This window comes from Pyxicephalus adspersus, chromosome 3, assembly GCF_032062135.1.
Source record: "Pyxicephalus adspersus chromosome 3, UCB_Pads_2.0, whole genome shotgun sequence".
Lineage (NCBI taxonomy): Eukaryota > Metazoa > Chordata > Amphibia > Anura > Pyxicephalidae > Pyxicephalus > Pyxicephalus adspersus.
In genome coordinates this window covers 82665454-82689054 of record NC_092860.1, presented here as the reverse complement: position 1 = coordinate 82689054, position 23601 = coordinate 82665454, and the positions used below count along the sequence as shown (strand labels likewise).

Genomic DNA, 23601 nt, shown 5'->3' with positions numbered 1-23601 from the left:
GTAATTTTATAAAGCTTCTTGAAATGTGCTCATTTTTTATTTTGTGCTGGGGGATCAGCACTTTTCAACTGTCATTTCTGAAGGTTATTCTCTTTAGCCTTCAGCCATGTTCTTATTAGCCAAGACTTTATGACACTTACTGCACTTCATACTCAAAGGCCTTTGATTGCATTGCACATTTTACTAAAAGTCATGCTCAAAGATAGTTAAATTTTATTGTTTTGCTTTTGTTATATACAGGAACATTTTTTTTTACAAATCTGCTATTTTTATAGGTAATACTTGAACTTGATGAAGAAAATGTAATTAGGTGACATAACAGTTTGTATATAAAATATATAAATTTTAAAATTTCCTGTAGAAAAAAATGTGTAATGAATTATAAAACGCTAACTTTAAAAAAAGGAAGAAAAGGAAAAAACATCCATTAAGCCTTACAACCTAGTTTTTACTGGTGTTGCTTCAGTATAACATTTATCTTACTTTTTCTATTGTTACTGAAAAGAAAAAGAAAATCACCATTACAGGGAAACCGCATATAATTAATGTGTCTCTGTAAAAAAAAAAAAAAAAGGCATAGTATCCCCCAATATTTCTCCTTTCTAACACATGTGCCGTGTTTCCATCCTTAAACCCCTCTCTTACTGCTGAGACCTGCAATGATGTAAAAGTTTAGGGAAGGAATCACAGCCAGGGGATGGAGGGAAGGGATGCATCTTACATTGCTAGAAAGATCAGCTACACCAGAAAATAGACAGTGAGTGCTGGAACACAGAAGAGATAGGAGACATGGGCCACTGGATTGGGTTTTGGTAGCTCGTTTGGTTCTATAAACATTTTTTTTAGGAAAACAAATAAAGGTAAGAACCCCAGATTTTAGTTGTTCTCAGTTTCCAAAAGGAAGATTTTCTCTTGTTTTCCATCACTATCACTGGTAAAAAAAAAGTGAGGAGACAAATCCCCTATAGACTTTGCATTTGGTCATGTGATCTCTGCTGAAAAGTGAGAATAAACACTCTGAACTTTCTTTTCTCCTTCACAGAGATTAGGGGTTGAAGGGAGTTGCCTGCTTGCAATTTTAACAAATTAGATTTAGTTTTGCTTACATTTTTTTACCCTGTGTCAGTCTCCAAGCACAGGAATTTGTGTGCAGTCAACATGATATGGCTTTATTTATCAACACTTTATCTGACTTGGGTGAACGCTATCACCCAGCATTGTTGTCACATAATGTCATCCGATTTATTAGTTACTGCACTATGAACTTGAACCCGTTAACCTGCGTTGAATTAGATCATTTAGCATGAGGAGTATTCGTTTACTGCCTCTGTACGTATACATAGGGCCTGATTTATTAAAGCTCTCCAAGACGGGAGAAGATACACTTTCATCAGTGAACCTGGGTGATCAAGCAAACCTGAAATGGATCTGGTCCAGGATTGAAAACATTTTCTAACAAATTACTTTGAGAACATCCATTCCAAGTTTTCCGGTTCACCAAAGTGTATCTTTTCCAGTCTTTTAGAATTTTAATAAATCAGGCTCATAGAACTTAAAAGGGAGTTGCTTGATGCTTGCAATAAAAATGAAAATATACCTTAATCCCTAGTTAGTTAGTTGACTAAACTTCCCTTCCACAACAGTATGGGTAGTGGTCCATTTGATTTTTCTGAAAGATTCTTTTTTTATTCAAATTTTAGTTTTCCATTTTTTTTTAGAATTTTACAAAATAAATACCATAACATCACCTGTAAAAGTTATCAATCATCAGTTGTGCAATAATATTCTGGGCTGACTGAAAGCTGCTGCTTTGAGCTCATTAAAATTCACCAGCACTACAATACATTTATTAAATGTAAAGGTAATCTGTCATGTCACCAATCATTTGCAGATAGAGCTCTATGAAGGGTAAAAGACAGATATGACATACACCAATAATGTAATGACTAGAAATGTGAACATATCTTCCCAGAAATGTGATGGAATACAGCAGCACATGTCTCAATAATGTTGTTATGGACAGACTTGATCTTTGAAAGAGAACTTTAATTACAGAAAAAATGATTGGTAAACCTTCATATCAGTGTATTGGTACTCATTATACCTTTGTTTTAGTGTATGCCTCCTGTAGGTTAAAAAATGTCCTTTTGACTTAGATCAGTTTGAAGAACTCCTGCCTACTTTGTTATTTATACTAAGGACCCAAGATTTATACTTCCCCAAACACATTCATACATAGATAGCATCACAAAAACTTGCAGTACGCTGTTAGGTGCAAGCACCCAAGTCAAAAGGGGCAGAGACCATAAACCTGGGGTTATGCTATGAAGCAGGGGTTGGCAAAGTTTTATGGCCAGTAGGCCAGCCTAATGGCTCTGCCCACCACCAGGGAACGTGCCTTGAAGTGAAATCCCTCTCTTCCGTATGCATTGCGGAGGAGAGGGATTTACCTTCAGGGAGCTTTCTCTATTTACTGCGGCGGCGGAAGTATCAATGCCGGAGATTGCCGACCCCTGCTATAAAGTGAACCTCTAAATCAAACTTCTACCTAGGGCATTTTGTTAAAGTTGGACAGACAAAGACTTTTTGACTTTGCAGTGACAAACCCTTCATGATAGTGATGCTAGTGCCACCCTTCTAAATTCTCCATTGGATTAAATGTAGAAATAAACTTTACCGTTGTGGGAATAGGAAACGGTAACTACTATAAAACATTTGCTGTTATTTTGCATATTTCATCCACAATACAGTATTGTGTTTTGGGTAGGGCCATGCTGTAAAAAATCCTACCAGTGCTCAGTGAAGTGTATAAATCCAAGGACTATACACAAGGGAAAATAATCCTCCCAATTGATGAATCCATCAATGACTGGCACATTCCTAAATGAATTAAATGAAAGCCAAACAAAATAGAGCGGGACTTTGAAGGCAGCAAAATTGACATTTTAATACATGTATTTTGATAAATTTAACATTTTTAATAAATAAAAATATTTATTCTTTTTGAATTAAAAATCAACATAAAAAGATAACAAATTAGTATTCACAAACACCTTAAACAAACCAAATACATAACATCTCGTTTTTCACGCGCTTATTCCTAATTGCAACAAGGTATTATGTATTTGGTTTGTTTAAGGTGTTTGAGAATGCTAATTTGTTATTGAAGAATGTATAAATGTGTTTAGTGACTCTTTATTATATGGGTTCTGTATATCTCCCGAAGAAGCGTACTGGTTTTCCACGAAACGCGTAGAGAGAAATATAATAGCTAGAGTTCTCATTTGTCCTGAAACACACACCATAATGGGGAAAATTTTTATATTTTAAATATAGAAAGAATAAATTTTATTGTTTTGTTGTACTGTTTTTAATAAAAATGTTGAATTTATTAAAATATGTATACTGTTGTTTTTGCTGCCTTAAAAGTCCTGCTCTGTTTGTTTTGTCTTTCATTGAAAGGCCTAGATGTATTAAGAATGAGCATGGTTATTTCACTAAAGTAAATTGATTTGTCATGTACTCATATGATTGATAGCACCTAGTGAACTAATTATATATCTATTAATCTATCTAGAATTAAATTACTTTATCCATTAGTTAATCAACATTTATCATTGCATCATACGTTAGAAGGTTTTTTTGGGGTTCAAAATAGTTATTATTGAGGATCACTGTTAGAAATGATTCACCACATCCTAGGATTGTTTTATCACCATTCAATATTTAATAGAATTCATTTTTCATTCTTTCATGAAACCTTCATTCTTCCATTTTGTGCACCAAACACATTTTTCTCCAGGCATAATCAATGTGAGCAGTGTAGTACAAGGAGTGACAGGCCTCATTTTCTTGAACAAAGTGTTATGGAAAGGAAAACCTTCACACTGACTGCTTTTCTGTGTGCCTTCAAAAACCTCTCGACGGCAATTACTTTGTAAGAGGTTAAACTATTCACAGCTGCCTGTGCCGAAACATGTTTTCCGCCTTTGATATTGCGGTTGCTGTGGGATCATAGATTTCTATTGTATTAAGATGTCAGGAAAAAAAAGGACAATTTTAGTTTCAATTTACACGTGAAAGCATTTAATAGACATAACTTGACAAATTACCTAAAGCCATTGCAGCAAATAAAACAAAGTTGCAGCATTTTTTAAGGGTGAAATATGATGCATCAGTCAGCAGGGGGTATGGGGACCACCAAGGTATTGACAAGTTCAGTTTAGGCTTTTCAGCTCACATAGGTAAATAGCATATATGATTTAATCAGCCTTAAAATGAAGAACACATCTTATCCCTCATTAAAGGGATATCCAAAATATCCAATAGAAAATGTAACCACAACTTTAAACTGAGTGTCCTCTCACTGCATGGTTTGCCAAAGTGTTTATATCTCCCATCCAGTGATGTGTATAGTCAAGGCCTCCTAAATTTAAAAAAAATAGTTACAAACTAGAGTTTGTACTGTCCAAGGCCCTTTTCACTCTAGCAACAGCAAATAACAAGGTAAGCCACTCCCAGGTGTATAACAAACTGCTGATAAACCCCACTATAGGATAAATCCTCCAAAGGATATGTCGCTTCCAGGAACTGCTCTGTAACCCCACCACATCTGCAGCCGTGTGCAAATTGTTCTTCTAATCAGTCCCTAACTGCTCCCATTTAGTTTATTAGATGCAGTTGGGAGTACGGTTGGGCTTGCAGTCTACACATGTTTGAAATGGGCCTTAAAGTTTTAATGAGAGCATATGGTGGATTGTGTTGGGATAGGCAGTATCCTGTAAAATGACACACAAAGGTAGTGGGTTGTTTAGACAACTTGAAGGGTCTTATCTTGGGGGATTGCAATAATTGATGATTAGTTTTTTTCCATAAAAAGACAGTCAGAGAATGTCCTAATGAATAGAGATGTGTCTTCATGCTGGTCTCTGTTGTATGTACTTTAAAACTTTAATACCCAGTTATATTTTGTGTCTTTTCTTAAAGCAATCTATAGAACCACTTTCTGTCGGAGCGTTATCCACAATTTCACAGACCTTACTGTTAGGAATTCCTTTCTTATGAAGACTTATTTTTCTCCAGACGTAAAGAGTGCCCCCTAATCACCAGGTTTACTGTCCCTGACTTGCCCCTTTCATTTAATAGATTTCAGTTCAGTAGTAAAATATACATATTTTTTTCTTGTGACCTTGATTCATTTTATTTTTATTATAATATCTCATTTATAGAGGACTACTTTTTTATGCCCTTTTCTTGATTCACCGTCAAACAAAAATCACATTATGTCCCAGCTCAGTAAAAATAAATTGCAATTTTACATGCTACACAAAGTTTTATTGATCCCAGTTTGACAGCTAGTCACACATGGCTGTTTAATAGTTGTCTAGACACAGCTGAAACATGTTGTAATGTGTAGTTCTGGTCTATAAATCTGGACTATTAACTCCTTACGCTGTTAAGGTGATTTGTAGAAGAAAGGTCCAGAAATATTTTATAGTAAATTCTATGACAATAACTTCATAACCTCTTTCTTCTTTGGCTATGACAAGGAATGACTTGTATGCTTTGTTTGTTTCCAGATAATCAAACCAGTACTAAAAAATCTGGTTTCAAAAACCTACTAGTTAAAAATTGTCATTTTTGTTGGCATTTTTATATTATTTTATATTTATGTGTATATGGGTTACTTATTAGGCTAAGGTGTTCTGCCTTTAAGTGTCTTTGGATTGTTCCAAAGCGGATTGTTCCAGGCTCTTTTAGCTGGACGTACCACCTGGAACTTTTCAGCAACCACCGGCTGTTTTTGGGTGGTTACTGAATATTTTGGGGCTGCCACCCACCTACAATTTCTTCCCACTCAGCCTAAATAAGTTTCTGGGTTGAGCACTGAGACCAATATAAAAGGCACATATTAAGTTAGCACTGTATTCACTAATACATAATTAAGCTAAAATGCACATGGAGCAACCAGTGGGTGTAGGATGTAATTTTCTTTTGAATAAATTACAAAGCCCCTGAAGTCATTTAGGACATGTTTCCTTTCCACTTATCACCCTCCTCACATTTTTGGTGACAGTTCTATGTTCAAAAGCTTGTCAGATTACTCAAAAAGTAAAAGGTTAAAAAGCTAATACTATTTTTCACTTCTTTTACTATTGCCATTGGGTTCCTGACTCCTCAGCAATTTTGGTTTTAATTCTATGGACCTGACTTATGAAAGCTCTCTGGAGCAGATAGACTATCTGAAGACTGGAGAAGATAGACTATGATGGGAAAACCTGGAGGATTCAGCAAATCTGGAATGGATCCAGGTCCAGGATTGAAAACATTTGCCAACAAGTAGCAAAACATGTTTAATAAATCTGTTCCAGGTTTACTGGATCACCCAGGTTCCCCCATATTTTCTCCCATCTTGGTGCCTTTTAATAAATCAGGCCCTATGTTCAAAGTTTTTTTAGTTAACAAAGAAAAAGATCAAATCAACTGCACGGTGATAAATAACTTGATTTCCCAATAGTGAAAATTCGAATTTCACTGCAAATTTTCACAAAAATCACCAGATCATCACTGAAAAAACATCCACTGCCATAGGCAGACACAAAGCTTCAAGTTCTTATTTTTTTTTTAATCTTTCATTACCAAGCTTAATTTCCTTTGTTTACAATGGGTAAAAACATAAAATCACTGTACAAATAATATTTCCTTTTTTTGAGGTTATAGGTATTTTTACTGTGAATTTACAAAGATGAAATAGGTAATGATCAATTTCAGTATAAATAACTGGGAGTTTAATTGAAGAATTTATTAGATAGGAGAATTTGAGTTTAAACAAAGTGCATATGTATATTGTTTATATATACTACTAACTACTGTAAGCAGTGCTATTATCAAGCTACTAGTGATATAACACTATCAGTATTATTTTAATACATTTTATGATAAAAGCAATAAAAGATGTATTTACATAGAATATCAATAAAAAATTAAACGCAATCATCCTGGTGATAACTGTAATTTTTAGTTGGTGTTTATGGAGCAAAGCAGGAAAGAGAGCCATTTGAGATAGTAATTAAATGTCTCTTTGGCTTAATTTACTTTTTTTCCTATTTGTTTGCAAAACACAAACGGCCTAGAAACTTCATTTGTAAAGAAAGATTTTACCACCAAAAAGAAAAAAAACCACTTGTCCCTAGTATCTAATGAGTGAACCACGTGATATCACTATGCTTTCCAGCAGTAGTTGGGGGCTTGAACTCTTGCAAAAATGCCATTATATGGCAAGTTGCATTCTTGCTGTGTGTGTGTTAGGCCCTAGTCCAGCAACTAGCCAGACACCAGTCCCTCAAGCCTCAGGAGACTGGTTGCATTTACCAGCACACGGTTGCCCCCAGGACTTAGGTGGGTAAGGGGTGTTGTCTGGGGAAGGACCGGCAGAGGACCAGGAGCCCACAGATAAAGCCATACCAGGATTCTAACACAAACAAGTCTGGAACACAGGGAAGAGGTCATGCACAGATAATCCGTCCAGCAGACGAGGTACACAAGAATAAGGCATAAGCAGGGTCACAGGAAAAAGGTCAGTCAAGGCAGCATTCACAGGATCAGAAACAGGCAAGGTCAGCAACAGTAAATCAGACGAATACACACCAGCAGTAAGTCAGCCTAGTTTAGCACTACAACCAGCACTGGTAACTGGGAGCAGAAAGGTGATAAAGCCTAGCAGCCAATGACTGGGCAGGATAGAGTCAGGAACTAATCTGCCTCTAAAATCCCCTTCCGCTGTGCACAGTTTGTGCTGGGGATGCTGATAAAACACATCAAGCTGCACAGCTAAAGGGAAGCAGGGGCTGCTGCTATTTCTAAGTTCTCTTTGTGTCATTGCTGGACACAATAAACAGTGTTTGACACTGCAATGGTGCACAGCACGGGATCGCTGGACAGATAAGCATCTCCCAACAGCAAGATTATGAGCTCTCAATTCCTAAAGGAAATTTTTTGTGGGTGTGATGAATCTTTATAATTTTTTTTTTAACATCTTTACAATTTCTTTTTACCACCAAAAAAAAAACACTTGTCCCTAGTATCCAACAAGTGAACCACGTGATATCACCATGCTTTCCAGCAGTAGTTGGGGCTTGAAATCTTACAAAAATGCCAAAGTTGCATTCTTGCTGTGTGTGTGTTAGGCCCTAGTTCAGCAACAGTACTGGCCAAACACCAGTTCCCCAATCTAATGCTTTTCCAAGACTTTTTGGTTGGGAAGCAGAGGGGCAATAGAAAAGCAGATCTTTTATTTGGATTGCATTGGAAGCTCTGCTTAAAAACAGGACTTCCTTCAAGTCGTACAGTCTAATGTGAGTGAGTGGGAAAAGAAGATATTTAGGATGGTGGAAAAAATACCAGTAAAAACCTCATTGTGACATTCACCAAATAATACCTGTAGGTGTATGTACCTATTTCATGTATTTTAAATTACAGCAATCAATTCAGCTTGCTGTTTGGTGAATATCACAAAAAAATAAGGCAGTCAGGAGTAAAACGCTGATTTCATACAGAAAAAGAAAAAACACGTATCTCATTGACATTTATCTGTGTTTGTGAGAAAAAATCTTATGAGGTAGAATAAGTAGCGGTATTAAAATAACCCATTCACCTTTTGAGAATAAATTAGATAATTTTATCAGTTAAAAGCCAATTTTGGTAACACTTATGGGATTATTATATTTAACAATTGAACATTTTAGAAGCAAATAATCATAAAAAAACACAAGAGAATGAAATTGCTAATATGGAGTTATATTAGTTTGCATATGCATTGGTCCCACAAGGAGTAATGCAGTGAAAATACAGACTGACTATTTATCCTATTACTTGTATGTGTCTTCTCATGCAGCTTACCGGAAATGTGATAAAATAGTGCATATGTAGGCAATTTTTTAGCATTTAGCTTTGACCAGCAGATTGCACTCTCTCAAGGGATCAGCAATAGCTAGCAAGCACTAGTAATCAGTGATCCCTTAACTGCTGCTGTGAATGACTTTTCTGCTTTATGCTCAACACAGAATGTAAGAAGAACAAAATCATTTCTGTGGCTGAGCCCTTAGGATTTAAACTGCACCTGTTCATTCAACATATCCCCTAAACCTGGAATATAACCAGGCTACAGTCTGGCAAAGACAGATGCTGACGTTGATACATTCAGATGCTATAGATGGATGATTACTTGTGTTAGACATGCAAAAAAGGACTTATAATTGCAGACAACAGAAGAATCCTAGCATGAGCTATCCATATCAACTTTAAGTTCCAAAAGTAGAACAGATCATAATATTCAGAGTCATTTTTAGGTTTGTTTGATTTCCAGGCTTATACATATCCAAACTAGGGTTTTACACCTATACAATCTTTGTTGTAGAAATAAATCCTTAACACCTATCAAAAAGCTCCCTTAGCACTATGGGTATCTTTCTGATATCAGGCCCAGTGTGTCTAACTGAAACCTTAGAGATAGCAACAGACAAGTCCCTCCTCTTCCGTGTGAATGCAATGAAGTGGCCAAAAGCGAGGACCAAATATGAGTTGTAGTCACATGAACTAAGAATATGCAAAGGTTGTTAGGTATTTATAGGGACAAATAAAACATTAGGACAGAAGCAAGGAATGTATTATTAGGATTTGAAGATTTTTACAATACCTGTATTTACCTGTATTATAGGGATGTTTCTCTTGGTGTTAGTATATTAACTGCATTTGTTATCTTTGACTACCCACTGGTAAGTGGTAAAGTTGTATCCAATAAAAAATAATCATATTATTATAGACCACATGTTTTGCTTAATGTTTTGTATAGTTTGAAACAAGGACTTGGTTCCTTCATGTCAGCTATCTGCACTACAAAGAACAATTTTGGCTCAACATCAGCATAAATAAAGCATTATGTTAGCAGGAATTGTAGGTTTGATGCATATTAGCTAGTCTATGGGCTCATTCTTTTGGGTTTGCATTTTGCATTTAAAGGCAATTCTTTTTGAATATGAAGTGACATGACTGATTGGGGAATGCAACAAGGAAAAATGTCAAATATAGTGTGCAGTTTAGGCAGCTTACACCCAATTCATAACTATTTGTTGCTAGTAATAGTTTGCCCAATAGGTTTTAAAAATAAAGGGGGGGGGGGGGGGGTTGCTTGCTACTCACCGCAAAAGTGAATTATTATGCTGTCCTCTGCTCACAGGACCTCCAGGGAGGAGGATTTTGTTTATTAATACAGTGGGTAAAAAGAATAAAAATTCAAAATAAAAATTACGGTGGGATAAAGAGAGTAAGGGGCCCTGATACAAGCTTTAATGGCTTTTGATCGTAAAAAAAAAATACATTTAATTTGCAAATGTTCACTTGCTTTAATTATTTAGTGCCTAAAGTGAAGCTGCCTTTTAATAAGTTAGTAAAAAATCTGAATAATGCTGGCTCATGTTCATTGATTTAAAGTGAACACAGCCTTATTTTATCCACTAACATTTGCTTTGTATAGGGAACATTCACTTTTCAAATTCAAGTGGTCTCCATTTATTAAGTAGGTCAGCCCTAATATCTCAAAACTAAACCATCCTGCTCTTTAGCTGTGACAGAAAGTTTTTCTGCAGTCAAGAATCTGATGGGAAATAGAAAATGCTGAATTTGCAAGTCAAACCTTTCACATAAAAGATAAATATGAAATAGTTTTCTCACAATTAAGGGATTTGAATATCTACTATTGCTGGATTTAAGGGTCAGGGATTAATGTATGTTTGGTGTAAAGATTCAAACGGTGTCATATTGTTAAATGATAGGTAAAATGTTTGGATTAGGTTCAAAAGTTCATTTAAAAGTGAGATGAAGTATTGGGGTTAGTTAGGCTTAGCCAAAGTGTTGGGATAAGCATGAGAGTTAATGTTAGGGGTTATTTACACTGAAAGTCTTAAGAGATTTGTCCTGTTTCCTGCTTTTAAAGGTATTACCCTTGTTGAATATAGTCGTCTCCCTTGACAATTTAAAAAATTCTCCAAATATTTTGACTGCACTGCAGCTGCTTGGTGGTAAATGAGACCTTAAGCCCCGAGAAAGCATTGTCCAGGCAATGAGTGGTATGACAACACAGTATACAACCAACATTCAGAGCAGGTGGCCTGCAACCTTTGTTGTTTTGTTTTTAATTTCAATGAAAAGGTTTTATTTTTTTTGCTTCAAAGTGGTGAGCAATGGCATTCCACATATGTTATCCTAAAATTGGTACCCTTGAATAGTGATTTTGATTTTTATGTAAGGGTGCAGGAAAATGTAGAGAATGGAAATCTGTTTAATTACATTACTTGAAGGTTGGCAGTACTCTGTGTAACAGCTCTAGCTAACCAGTGCCAGCATTCAGCATCTGTTGCTCCCATTATTTTCTTTGATAGGGAATCATTTTTTCACCATTTTTTGCTGGGTCAGAGCTGCCTTTAGTGCTCAAATGCTGCCATTACCTTGCCAAAAAGGCACAATATGCATAATAACAGCAGTAACCCTGTTAAGCAAGCATGAACACTGCCATGTTTTATAAGTGTGTTTCTGGGCAGAAGACTAGGAAGCTGGAAGCTGCTGCTAATTTTCACAGCAGTGAGCTGGGAGCTAATATAAACTGTAATGAAATTCACAACCTCTGTCATTGACGGATGATACATTTTTATAAAATTTGCTACAGGGCCGTTTTTTTTTAGGAATAATGCAGTACAGGCTTTATATGCCTCATAGAAATGCATTGCCCCAGGTATTTGAAATGCAATTCCGAAGAAATTCTGTTTTTAGAAAGTCCATTTGTACTCTAGTTATTACCTTATGTTAGTTTGCTCAGCTAGAATAAAACTAGACATTGACCATAAGGTACCTATTGGCTTCAGTGATTGCTTACCTAATAATGCCATGCCACTGCTGTGTATAAGGACCACAAATATAGTTCTGAAAAGACATTAAAACAGCGTCCTATAGCTGCCTTCTCAACAGTGACCCCAACTACTACATAGTATAGTACTACCCTAATGCATACTTCTTGCATATCTTACAGAGCCAATGTCTACCCAGTGTCATAAGATAATATCCTGCGTTACTGACTGGCATCTGTAGTGACTCCTACTGGGGTGAATGTTTTGAAATAAAATGACTTTATCCCTGTTACTGTTAGCTTAATGCAAATACTGAGAGTTTCTACTGAACTATGTATATTTTCCAGTGCCGTGCCTTGACTGTTTTTTTTATAATACAAATCTGCACAGATATAAAAGACCCACATTATTTAGTTCTGCATTCAATAATATATCCTTCAATGTATTTCTTTTATAACATGCATTGTAAGTTCCTTTGTGTGCACAATCCAGAAATCATAATTGTGTTGTGCTTTTGTTATGTAAAACATCAGAAAAGGCATTTATATATTCATGAGATATAGGACAGACATTTTCGTTCTAAAGGAAAGACTCATAATAGCAGAGATGGGAGGTAAATGATTAGAATAAGCATAGACCATTTAAATACAAATGTGATTTAAACAATACAGAAGTATATGCTGATCGGGCATCGGGTTGTTTAGGTAACAGGTATGGCCTGCACAGACCTGAGCTACAGTGATGAGCAACCGGCAGATGGTGAGGGCTCAAACCTAATGGCACAGATGGATTACTTTGGTTTCATGTGAATGGTTTAAAGCCATTGGTGTGTTGACTCTCTGCATTTCTTTTTACCCTACATATCCTTCCGGTCATATGTAGTTTTCCTAAAGGCAATCAATATGACTGGCGTCTGTTTTTTGTTTTTAAATACTAAAAGGATTCCACATATGACATTTTTGTAACTGCACACATTTTGTAAGCACCCTTTTAACCATCTTACAGCTGTGCTTCATAAAGATGTGCCATGTCACAGAGATCCTGTTCTGGACTTGGTATACTGAACAGCTCTAATTAATGGCCCCACTCTTGTTCTGTTGTGTATTTTTGAAAACTCAGCATTCACATTCGTGTAATATGTGTCAGGGAAGCTGATTCATTGCATAAAAAAATCAAGCATGCTGCACTAATAAAACCAAAGTACAAATCGTTGCACGCCACTCGTAGGAACAATCCCTGAATTTAGCTTTATTGCAGAGCATACTGTAAGGTTGCCGAGTACATTTATTTGTTCAAATTATTATTTTATAAAAAATAAGGTAAATCTGGTATTGACTAATATAAACTTTAAACAGAGCTTGCTGTATCATCTTAAGTATCCCAAGAATCTCAGTTCACGAGTGTAATAATAAATGAGAGTGAGGACATGACTAAAACATTTTTTCCTAAACTAGGATGTCAAAGCTAAATTAAATTTTCTATCACTGAACCAATCAGCACTTTAGAGATCCATTAAATATTAATGAAAGCATAATTTTTTTTAACTGATCTCAGTAAAATTTACAATTACTCACCTTCTTAGAGCAGACCATGTGAATAAATATCTTGTTAACCATGTTAGTATAACCTAATGAGTTGCTATGTTTTATATATTTTGTATTCATTTTTTATCTGGTAAGTATACAATATTGCATATGAATATGCAAAAAGTCTCAAATATCAGCTGTTGTGCTAATCATTGAACTGAATGACTCGGAAGAGGGGCAGACCCATTCCCTGTTCTAAACCAACACTTTTTAACTAATAGATTAGTTACATTACTGTAAGGCCCGGTCCAGTGCTCACCAGATGCCAGTCCCTCAATCTAACACCACACTCTTTACCTAGAAAAGCCCCCGCTTCAGCCACCAAAGGCTAGTTGCATCATCCTAGCACACAGTTTCCCCAGGACTTGTGCAAGGGATGGAGTCCAGCCAAAGACTGACAGAGGACCATTAATCCACAGGTAATGATGTGCCAAAATTACAGCAGAGACAAGTCCAAAATAGAGCCAGAGGTCATTGACAGGTAATCAATCAATAAGATGAGATATACAAGTGCAAAGACAAAAGCAAAGTCCGGGTCATAGGCAAAAAGTCAGTGCAGACAGTATATACTCACAGGGTCAAAAAACAAGCAAAGTCAGCAACAGTAAATATATCAAAATAACAAACCAGCAGCAGGTCAGTCTAGCTTTACGCTACAACAGGTGCTACAGTGCTATAAAACCCAGCCAACAGCAGCACAGGATTGAGCCAGGAGCTAATCTGCTCCTAGAATCCACTTCAGCTCTGCACAACCTCAGAGTATGTGCTGGGGATGCCTATAAAATAAATCCCACTGCACAGCTAAAGGGAAGCACGTGATGCACCTTTTTCCTTGTTCTCAACAGGAAGTGATACTCTAGTGGAGCACACCACTGGATCGCCAACCAGATAATCACCTCCTAACACATACATACAGTTCATAGTTCACAGTTCAGTGGGAAAGGCTATCATCATTTACAGACATGATTCATATATCCCTGTAGTAAATGTTTATTTGTAAAAGAAGTATATTATACTAATTAAAATGTAATGTAAAACACTTGCATACTGTTAGAAAAAAACAAGCAAAACCCATTACAGTGTGCTTGTTAAGAGCAGTGCAGAGCTTATTGGCTTTCACTGCTTCATAGCAAAACAATGTAACCGTCCTAAGCATAAGACACCTTCTATATTGTTTTTTTTTATTTTTAGCATTACACATGACACACTAGATTATCAAACCAAAAACAATAGTTGACAAAGTTTTACAAAGGTAATATTTCCTTAACCTTAGCCTGTTGCAAACTAAATTGTATTCTGTTATCTGTATTGGCTTGGTACATACATGTAACAGTTTTATTTGGTGTATACCTTTTTTGTTTTTGGGTAGGATGTCTGTGGGTACAGCTTGCAGGTATATTTAAATTGATGGACATGTATAAAAAAGATGAAGCTTTCTGACATTACAGAAACATGCGCAATAACATATTTGGCTTAGGTATTGGGGTTTGGCACCCTGACCCTATACTAACTACATCTGTTAGTCTAAATATAGATTCTATCTCGGTGATCCTAACAATAGAAGTATCGATATGATATTACTCCAAAAAATATTAAAAATCTTTACTGAAATTTTGGTTTCAAAAATTTAGCAACTATTACCTTGGAAGATATTGAAAAGATTTGAAAAGAGAAATCTGAAATTGACCTGAGGCATAAATCCTGTATGAATATTTCATTAAACTTTGTGTGTTGAAGAGAGATCATTTTAGGAAACAAAACTGAAGGTCATTATTTCATGGCTTGAGGTTACTTGGCATCTCCACTGGGCTAGTATTCGTCACACATGACATTATCACGTTGTACAAAGGCATTCCCAATTTAGGTATTTTCTGAATTCAAACTAGGATTAGCTGTTCCTTCCAACAAACTACACTGCAAATGAGCATTTTAAACCAGAGCTGCATAATTACTATTCTTATTTAGTACTCGCTCAGCCATTGTTGTTAGACGATCTGTTCAAATGAAACAAGCTTCAACTAAAGTTTGCATTTTAATAAAACAAAATTCAAACATAATGGTAAAACATGTTTTTTCAAATGCTATTTTAATATGGGAAATTGTTTTAATGGAGCTGTGACAAATACATTAACATGTATGCTGTATTGATAGGAGAATTAATTTGTAGGAAACATGACAAAGCTAAATGCTTACTTGCAGTGTTTTCCTGTCAATAAATTCATTTTTATTAACTACGCATTACATGTTCCGCTCAATTTGCTAGACCAGATTTGCTTTGACTACTGCAGAAAGTGTCAATTCCTTAGAACAGCCCTATACCTCCTTGCACAATATAGCCTTCTACTTTGCTGTCTACCTCCTCCTATATATGTAGCTGAGAAACTAGGGTTCCTCCAAATGTAGCTAGGGGTACCTTGAGCAAGGAGCAATTTGTATGTCTCAGGTCATTTACCACTGACACCAATTGAGTTTTTCACTATCTGTAAGGGTGACATTCTTCCCACTGGCCAGCAATGTAAAAGGTATTCTTCCTACTGACCACCAAACTGTGAGCTGTGGATATTGGGAATATTATCAGGGGTTCCCTAAAACCTGTAAGTTATTTTACAGGCTCTCCCATAGTAAAAAAAAGAAAAAGTTTGATATAGAGTTTGGCAGCCCAAACAGACTCAGTTCTGAGTCTGTTTGGGCTGCCGACATCTCATCCAAGATGGCAGAGCCCAGCGCGGCATTCTCCATCACTAAACGCAGAAAAGAGAGAGATGTTCCCACTGATGTGTCTCAGCCTTAAATTGGCTTAGTCATAAAGGCTTCTCAACTAAAGGTTCTTTGAAAAGGAGAAAAAAAATAATGCAATTAATCCTTTACTCTTACTGCATTTTACAGGAAAAGTGGACAAGAGAAACCTTCTCTTTGTTTTAAATGTTTTTTTTCGGTGTAATTTTGGCCCTTTGAAATGTTACATGATAAAAAGAGGCACTGCCATTAAGTATATTAAAAAAATATTCCGGTAAAAGCCCCCAAAATTAGAAGGCATGATTTTACTTTGAATGCATGACAAGTAAATAGTTTCTAAAATGAGCTTGTTTGCTGTAAAAATGCCCACAATTATCTCCAGTCAATATGTCTGGATCTGATCAAAATAAAATGCCCATTTCATCTTGTTTTTTTCTCTGACCAGATGGGAAAAACCTTCTAAGGATTCTGGGTATATTTACAGTAAGTGATGCTTAAGGTAGTTATTCTATTTACTCTAGGCTCAGTGAATCATAATTGCCATTTTGATCAATTTAATTAGAGATTAGTTTCTCTTGTTATCCCTGTATCAAGTACAAACCCATACCAGAATTTCACAGCTGGCATTGCTCCACTTCCTAAGGTATATAGACTACACAAGATATACATAATCCTGACAACTCATGGAGAGCTTCAATAAATCAGGCCCTAAGGCTGGAGAGCATAGACTATTGTGTGTGATCCTGGATAATCCAGCAAACCTAGAATTCATTTCTTAAAATGATTTGCTATTATTCAGCTAATGTTTTCAATCCTGGACTAGATCCATTCCAGGTTTGCTGGATCACCCAAATTAACCCATGATAGCCTATCTTCTTCAGCCTTGAATGACTTTGATAAATCAGGCCCATATTCCTAACCTCAGTTAGCTTTTTGCGCAAGGGTTTTCTGAAGGAGTTTCTTTGGTGTTTAAATCTTGGTATTCTTTCCAGCATTTCTAGTTGTTATATTGTCAGTGCTTAAGTTTTTAATTAATTGTGTAGCTCAAAATTATGAACCTTTCATGATAAATCACAAAAACATTGGAATACAAAGCACATTCATTTACACATAATAGACCATTCCCAAGTTTGGGGCACTGTAATCTCTTGGAGAAAAAACTCGAATGCGTGATCACAAAAAAGACCAACAAGCTCTATCAATTTTGTTAAATAATAATTTGAAACATAGCCTTTTTAGAAAAGATCAATTTATTTTCTTTTTGTTTGCAATTTTAGCTCCAGGAAACCTAATAGGAGATAGAAAGAAGCACATTCCCAGAAGAATGTTTAATTTTAATTTAGAAGACAGGATAAAAATGTGACAAATTTTGTGCTTGACTATTGGTCGACCATAGAAAAAGGAACTTGTGTGCACTGAGCAGTAGAAATATAAAACAATTCCTTCACTTTACACATCCTAATTAATTACATGGCTAAAAATGTTATAGGAAGGTCGTAATGATATGTGCCTGTAGCATTACTATATTAAATGTATTTTTATGTTTTTTTTCTTTTGATGTCTTATATTTTATGGCCTTTGTGTCTCTGTGTGAAGAATTTCATAGTTTACCTGTTTGAAAAGCAACACATCTCTAGGCATTACAATAGGCCTGATTTATTAAAGCTCACCAAGGCTGGAGAAGATACACGTTCATCAGTAAAGCTGGGTGATCCAGAAAACCTGGAATTGACCTGGTCCAGAATTGAAAACATTTACTAACAAATAGCAAATGACTTTTAAGAAATCCATTCCAGGTTTGCTGGATTACCCAGCTTCACTGATGAAAGTGTATCCTCTCTAGCCTTGGTGAGCTTTATTAAATCTGGCCCATTGTACTTATCCTTAGATAGATGTAAAAAACCAACTATGAAGTAATAAAAGCATTGGGTATTTACAAAATGTAAACTGGAATTATTGCAAACCATTTGGGAGTTATACATTAGCTTTTTAAAATAATACTATTACTCTTTAAATTACAAATAGAGTGCTATTATTAATGTATTTATTGTTATTTTTCTTGCAGGTATTTATGAGCCGGCATTTCTTATATAACTGCAGTGAACCTACCCTGGATGTAAAAATTGCCTTTTGTCAGGTGTGTGTTCCTTACAGGTAAAACAAGGTAGCGTATGAATTTGTTATTCCATTTTTCCTTTCAAATCGTTCAAGGTTTGTCATTCTGTCACATCACTGTTTCACACAAAAGTTTTCTGTTTACATGTCAATCAAATTAAGGAAGTTTGTATACATTTGGAGATGTATCAAACAGCAAATTAAGATGTAGGAGGTGTAGCTGCTCCTTTAGTAGGCAGAATTGCTATTTCACATTGAGGATATCATTGTGTGTATAGCCACCTATTTAAGTTGGGTAGGTTTATGTCTTTTTTTTATTAGTTGTTAGCAACTTAACTGATCGACTGTTACATGAACATTGCCAGTGGCTGCAAACCATGGAATACAAACAATTTTTTTTTTTACCATGGAGCAAGACATTTTTGTCCCAGTCTTTTATTTTTGTCAAAAAATCACTCAGTTTTCATAATTTGTTATAAAAATTGCAGCAGCCATGTGAATCACTGCAGCATGCCAAGGAAAGTAAAATCACCATTTTTGCAAGGTTTTTACTGGACAACTCTTGTTTAAGGTGGAGATAGTAAATAACATAATATTAAATCAGATATGTGCAAGCAAGACATTAATTTAAAAATCCATGCATTAGACATCTTTAAAATATATACCCACAAACATGAAAAAAAGACAACTCATACAAATATGAAAGTAATTGTTGGATACGGCTTAGAAGCAGTCAATGATTGTGACAAGAATGCAATGTGTGGCACGTGTTCACGTAGTCTCAAATAGCTTTTCTATGATGGCAATGTAAGATTTTAATTAGGCTGCATTTGTCACTCTATGAAACGAAATTCCTTATTATCCTAATATTTTGCCTAAACTACAAACTTGAAAAGTTTTAAAACATTTTTTAAAATTAAATTAACACTAAAATATGGGTTTAATAATAATTTTTAATTTGATTACACAGTGGAATATTCATTAAAAATGTGTTTTTTGACAGCTGAAGACCAAGTACATTATATGCTTGAGTAGTCTAGACATTTTACTTGAAAATGCCATAAGAAAAGTATTCTTGGTTTATACTTGTGTCACACCACTCGATGCCACTGTGTGCTCATTTAAAGTGTAAAAAAAATTCTACCATCTGAGACCTAATTAGAGTCTGTTAAACCCATTACAGGAGAACACAGCAGCACCTACTAGTGACCAACATTAATTCACAAAATATTATCTAAGAGCAAGTGACCCATCATAACCAACTCAAAAGTACAAAATACTTTACCATTTAAAGTTGAGGTGTGTGTGTGTGTGGGGGGGGGGGTAGTAGTGAAGTAGTGATACTGATTTTATTTTTTCCTCCTAATAAAATAAACGTTTTGAAAATAACACACCAAGATATAGCATTTCCCCACATAACTGCTTTGTAGGTCAATACTGTGTGTAGCAGCTTTACAATTTCTCCTGCATACAAGTTGGGAATCGCAGTATCAAAGTGCTAAGTGCAAAAAGTGCGCTTGAGAGAACTACTGAGACAAAGAGAATACACTTTCAAAAGTAGAGCTGGTTGGATCCAGCAAACCTGGAATGAATCTGGTCCAAGATTTAAAACATTTGCTAGCAAATAGCAAATGATTTTTAAAAATCCATTCCATGTTTTCTGGATCACCCAGCTTCACTTCTGAAAGTGTATTCTCTCCAGCCTTGGAGAACCTAAATCAGGGACAATGTCATGATCTGCTGGCATTGTAGAGCAACATAGACCCAATGATGATGTCACATGATCTAAAATAATGTGGTGAAAATGGAAAGGTTTAGAAATATAAGCATATTAACCCTTAGCTTTACTTAGGTGTATACCTAACACCTTTATTGTGAGCAGTTCAATATGTAATACAGAGGACCATAAACTGGACACCGAATGAGAACCACAAATAAGGGTTAACATAGCAATAATAGAAAATGATGTTCACACATCTGAACATTATATATATTTTTTGTTTTAAAGAAAAATGTTTATTGTAAGTGTTTTATTTCCTTACCATTTTGGAACAAAATTATATAATATATATTATATATATTATATATAAGATATAAATCAGACATTTCTAGACTAAACTTTAGACAAGAATTATTTTGTACTACCAGTCCAATAAATTGTATAGGTCAAAAATAAACCATATTACCATTATAAATTGTGATTATTGGTCTTTGCAAGTTGATCATTGCCTTGTCTTTAGAGACGAGACCTCTTAGTCTGCCTGTCCTAATACACTAAAATTAAATTATGAATCTGTTTTTGGTTTTGCCTTTTGATAACATGTAAGCAGAATACAATATTTGCATTTACAAAATGTTTTAATTAATATTCCCCCGGTACTTCAGTATTTAATGCAGTGGAAGCAGGGTTTGCTGAAAAGCATATTTCCTTTCATATTCAACAAAGCATAAACAAAGCAAGCACACAAGTTAAATATTCATTGCTATTTTACCTAATTTGACACATTATCTAACATTTATGATTAAAGTGAATACAAAAAAATAATGTGCATAATTTCGATTTAATTAGTCTGACTGTTAAATGTTTAATCATGTCACATCATGTCAAGAAATATCTATTTGAGAAATGCATTTCTATGTATTGTTTTTAGAGTCTATTACCTGCAAAATAAACCTGAAGAATTGAATGCCTAAAGTATATAATGTTTTCACCAGCTAATGTTGCAATGTAATAAATAATTGTAAATCTTGAATAAACCTGGCATTACTCCAAAGTGGGTAAGTGCTAATTTACATGGACAGTGAGGTTGAGGTGTTTCCCTATGCCTGGAAACCGTGCCTTAAAAATGCTTCTTTTTAACTATGATAACAGTCAGTCTATGCCTTCCCATTAAAACATATATGGTTCTAAACCCACAAATACCTGCCGATCACGCCAGTAGCCAGTCCACCTAAAACAACCTATTGAGACTGTGTGAATAGTATACTTTCAAAAATATTACATAAAAGATTATATAGTTCAAGGTGTGCTAAGGCAACTGACATTTAAACCATGACTGATAAAGTAAAAACAACTATATATATATATATATATATATATATATATATATATATATATATTGTAATATAGTGGTACCTGAAAGTGATATATAGGTTGTAAAGACTGTATTTAGAGAAAGGTTCTTTCTATTCCTACTGTGTGCATTTTCAAGATACATATATAATAATACATTGAAAAAAACACCCTCCAGTGTTTCTTCTGGTATTTAAATGAGCCTAACTAGGAGCTTCATAAATCTGTATCCTAATGATTTGCAGTTTTCTAAATATATTACTTGTCCCAGATTTACCTGCTGGGGATTTTTTATTTACACCTCCTGATCACTTTGGCTGTTACATTTCCCCCCAGACTGGTTAACAATGTCAAATAAAGTAATTGATTAGCATTACAATGTTTTAAAGAAGCGTATACATTTTTTCCGGTGGGATAGTTGATGTGCAGACAGTATATTTGTCCTACAATGGTCTTATGAAGAAATATCTCCATAATTCATTTAACAAGTACCACTGGGACTTGGCATTTTGTAAAGTTCACACAATTAGCAGCTTTTTCCTTGTAAGGTTTTAGACATGTTCACAATGGCTAGATAAATTTTATCTATCTATCTATTGAGCAATTTATGGTGATCACCACGGCTCTACTCACAAGTGTTTAATTATTGTGTAAAAAAAGCTGGTATTTAATTTGTAATGCATACCATACCCTGGCTGCAATCAATAGTTAAAAGTAATATCTTTATACTATTATAATTATTGCTAAAGGACTGTACAACATAAGACTCCAGGTAATGGTCTGAAAAATGTCACGGACCATTATCTAAGACCATTTTATTTTTCTCATTAATACAATTTTGCTTTTTAATAGAATATAGTTCTTTTTTCATAATTTTCAAAGGAACAACATTTTTTTTATGTTAAAGGAAAGTTGAAAAGTGTAAGCTGCCCAAAGACTTTAGATGGCATCCTGCCATGAATGTACAATTCATTCTCCAAAAAATCTTGTGCATTTTATAAACATGCACATTTTGGTCAGGTTTGGCCTATGAAGAAAGGGGGCAACCAGCCAATTGCTTTTCCAACTCAACAATCCTTTTTTTCCACTCTGCTCACTGCAACTATAACAAGTCTATTTAGTTTCATAGGAAGTGATGTCATACTTCTAGAACTAATAAGTAGCCTGAGAGTTGTGCAAGTGACTAATAAAGCTGACTAGCTTTGGTAAGGTTGCTATGTTGTAATGCACCCCCTTATATTAGATCCTGAAAGAACTCCCATTCCCATATTAAGGGAAGTTCTTCACCATAAATCAGTTAAATACGCTTTTTAATCATGCACTATAGGGTGGTACAGGACAGTTAGCAAGAGCTTCAATGCAAAAGCATAGATTATTCTCATCATTCAACCCATCCAATATGCTACAGTAGCTGTATTTAAATGACAATCAATTACTCCTCCCGCCATACATCTATGTCAAATATTCAACATAGCTCACTTCTATTTTACAGATTCAAATAAAAAACATGTCTATGTTAATCTACTGGTTTTCTGATTTATTGCTTGCTAACTTAAGCTCACCTTTACAACCTCTGTCAGACAGTTGGAGCCTCTTCCAGTTTTTACCCTTCTTATGCCCAAAATCTTCTTCAGGATGGGTCACTTCTGTGCACACAAACCTTAATTGGGTCATACACCTAGCATATACAGTCTGGGTGCACAGCCCCTAGGCATGTAGTCACCAACTCTGGTGAGAGAGTTCAGGGCTGCAAAAGCGGAAACACCAAAAACAGTATTATCATATGTAAGCATCTGAATGGAGGGGGATGTCTGAACTGTATTTGGTTAGGGAAGGTGGGCAGTGTGTGTTTTTTTCTCAATTAAAATAATAATAAACAGTTATCAATTATCTGTAACAACTATATTATCTAATGATCTATTTTAAAATGTCCTTTGTAAAGTTGGTCCCTTTGAGGTTCATCCCTGTATTCCTGAGTTAAGAAATATTAATATTTAAAAAAAGTAAAGCATACAGAAAAACAGAATTTGATAGAAAACAAAAGTATAAAAAAGGTGCTTTTAGAAAAGGTGCCACTATAGAAAGAGAATTAGCTCTGTTGTGAAATATGGGCAACTGCTGTTATAGATTGCAAGACGACCTGCTGAAATAGTATTCTATTGCAGGACAACATTAGAGTTGCCAGAACAACTGC

At 35.2% G+C, this 23601-nt stretch overlaps 1 protein-coding gene across 8 annotated transcripts in view; it reads left to right on the top strand.

Annotated features, from left to right (window-relative positions):
* Positions 1-23601, top strand: part of MAPK10 (mitogen-activated protein kinase 10) — a 126225-nt gene that overhangs the window by 34225 nt on the left and 68399 nt on the right. For 6 of the 8 annotated variants that reach the window (XM_072405463.1, XM_072405466.1, XM_072405462.1 and 3 more), the window contains one exon: positions 18285-18356. In XM_072405463.1, the coding sequence (XP_072261564.1) occupies positions 18285-18356 (72 nt within the window). Of the gene's footprint in view, positions 1-18284; positions 18384-23601 lie in introns of those variants that run through there. The other 2 variants (XM_072405468.1, XM_072405469.1) reach the window with 1 other exon arrangement.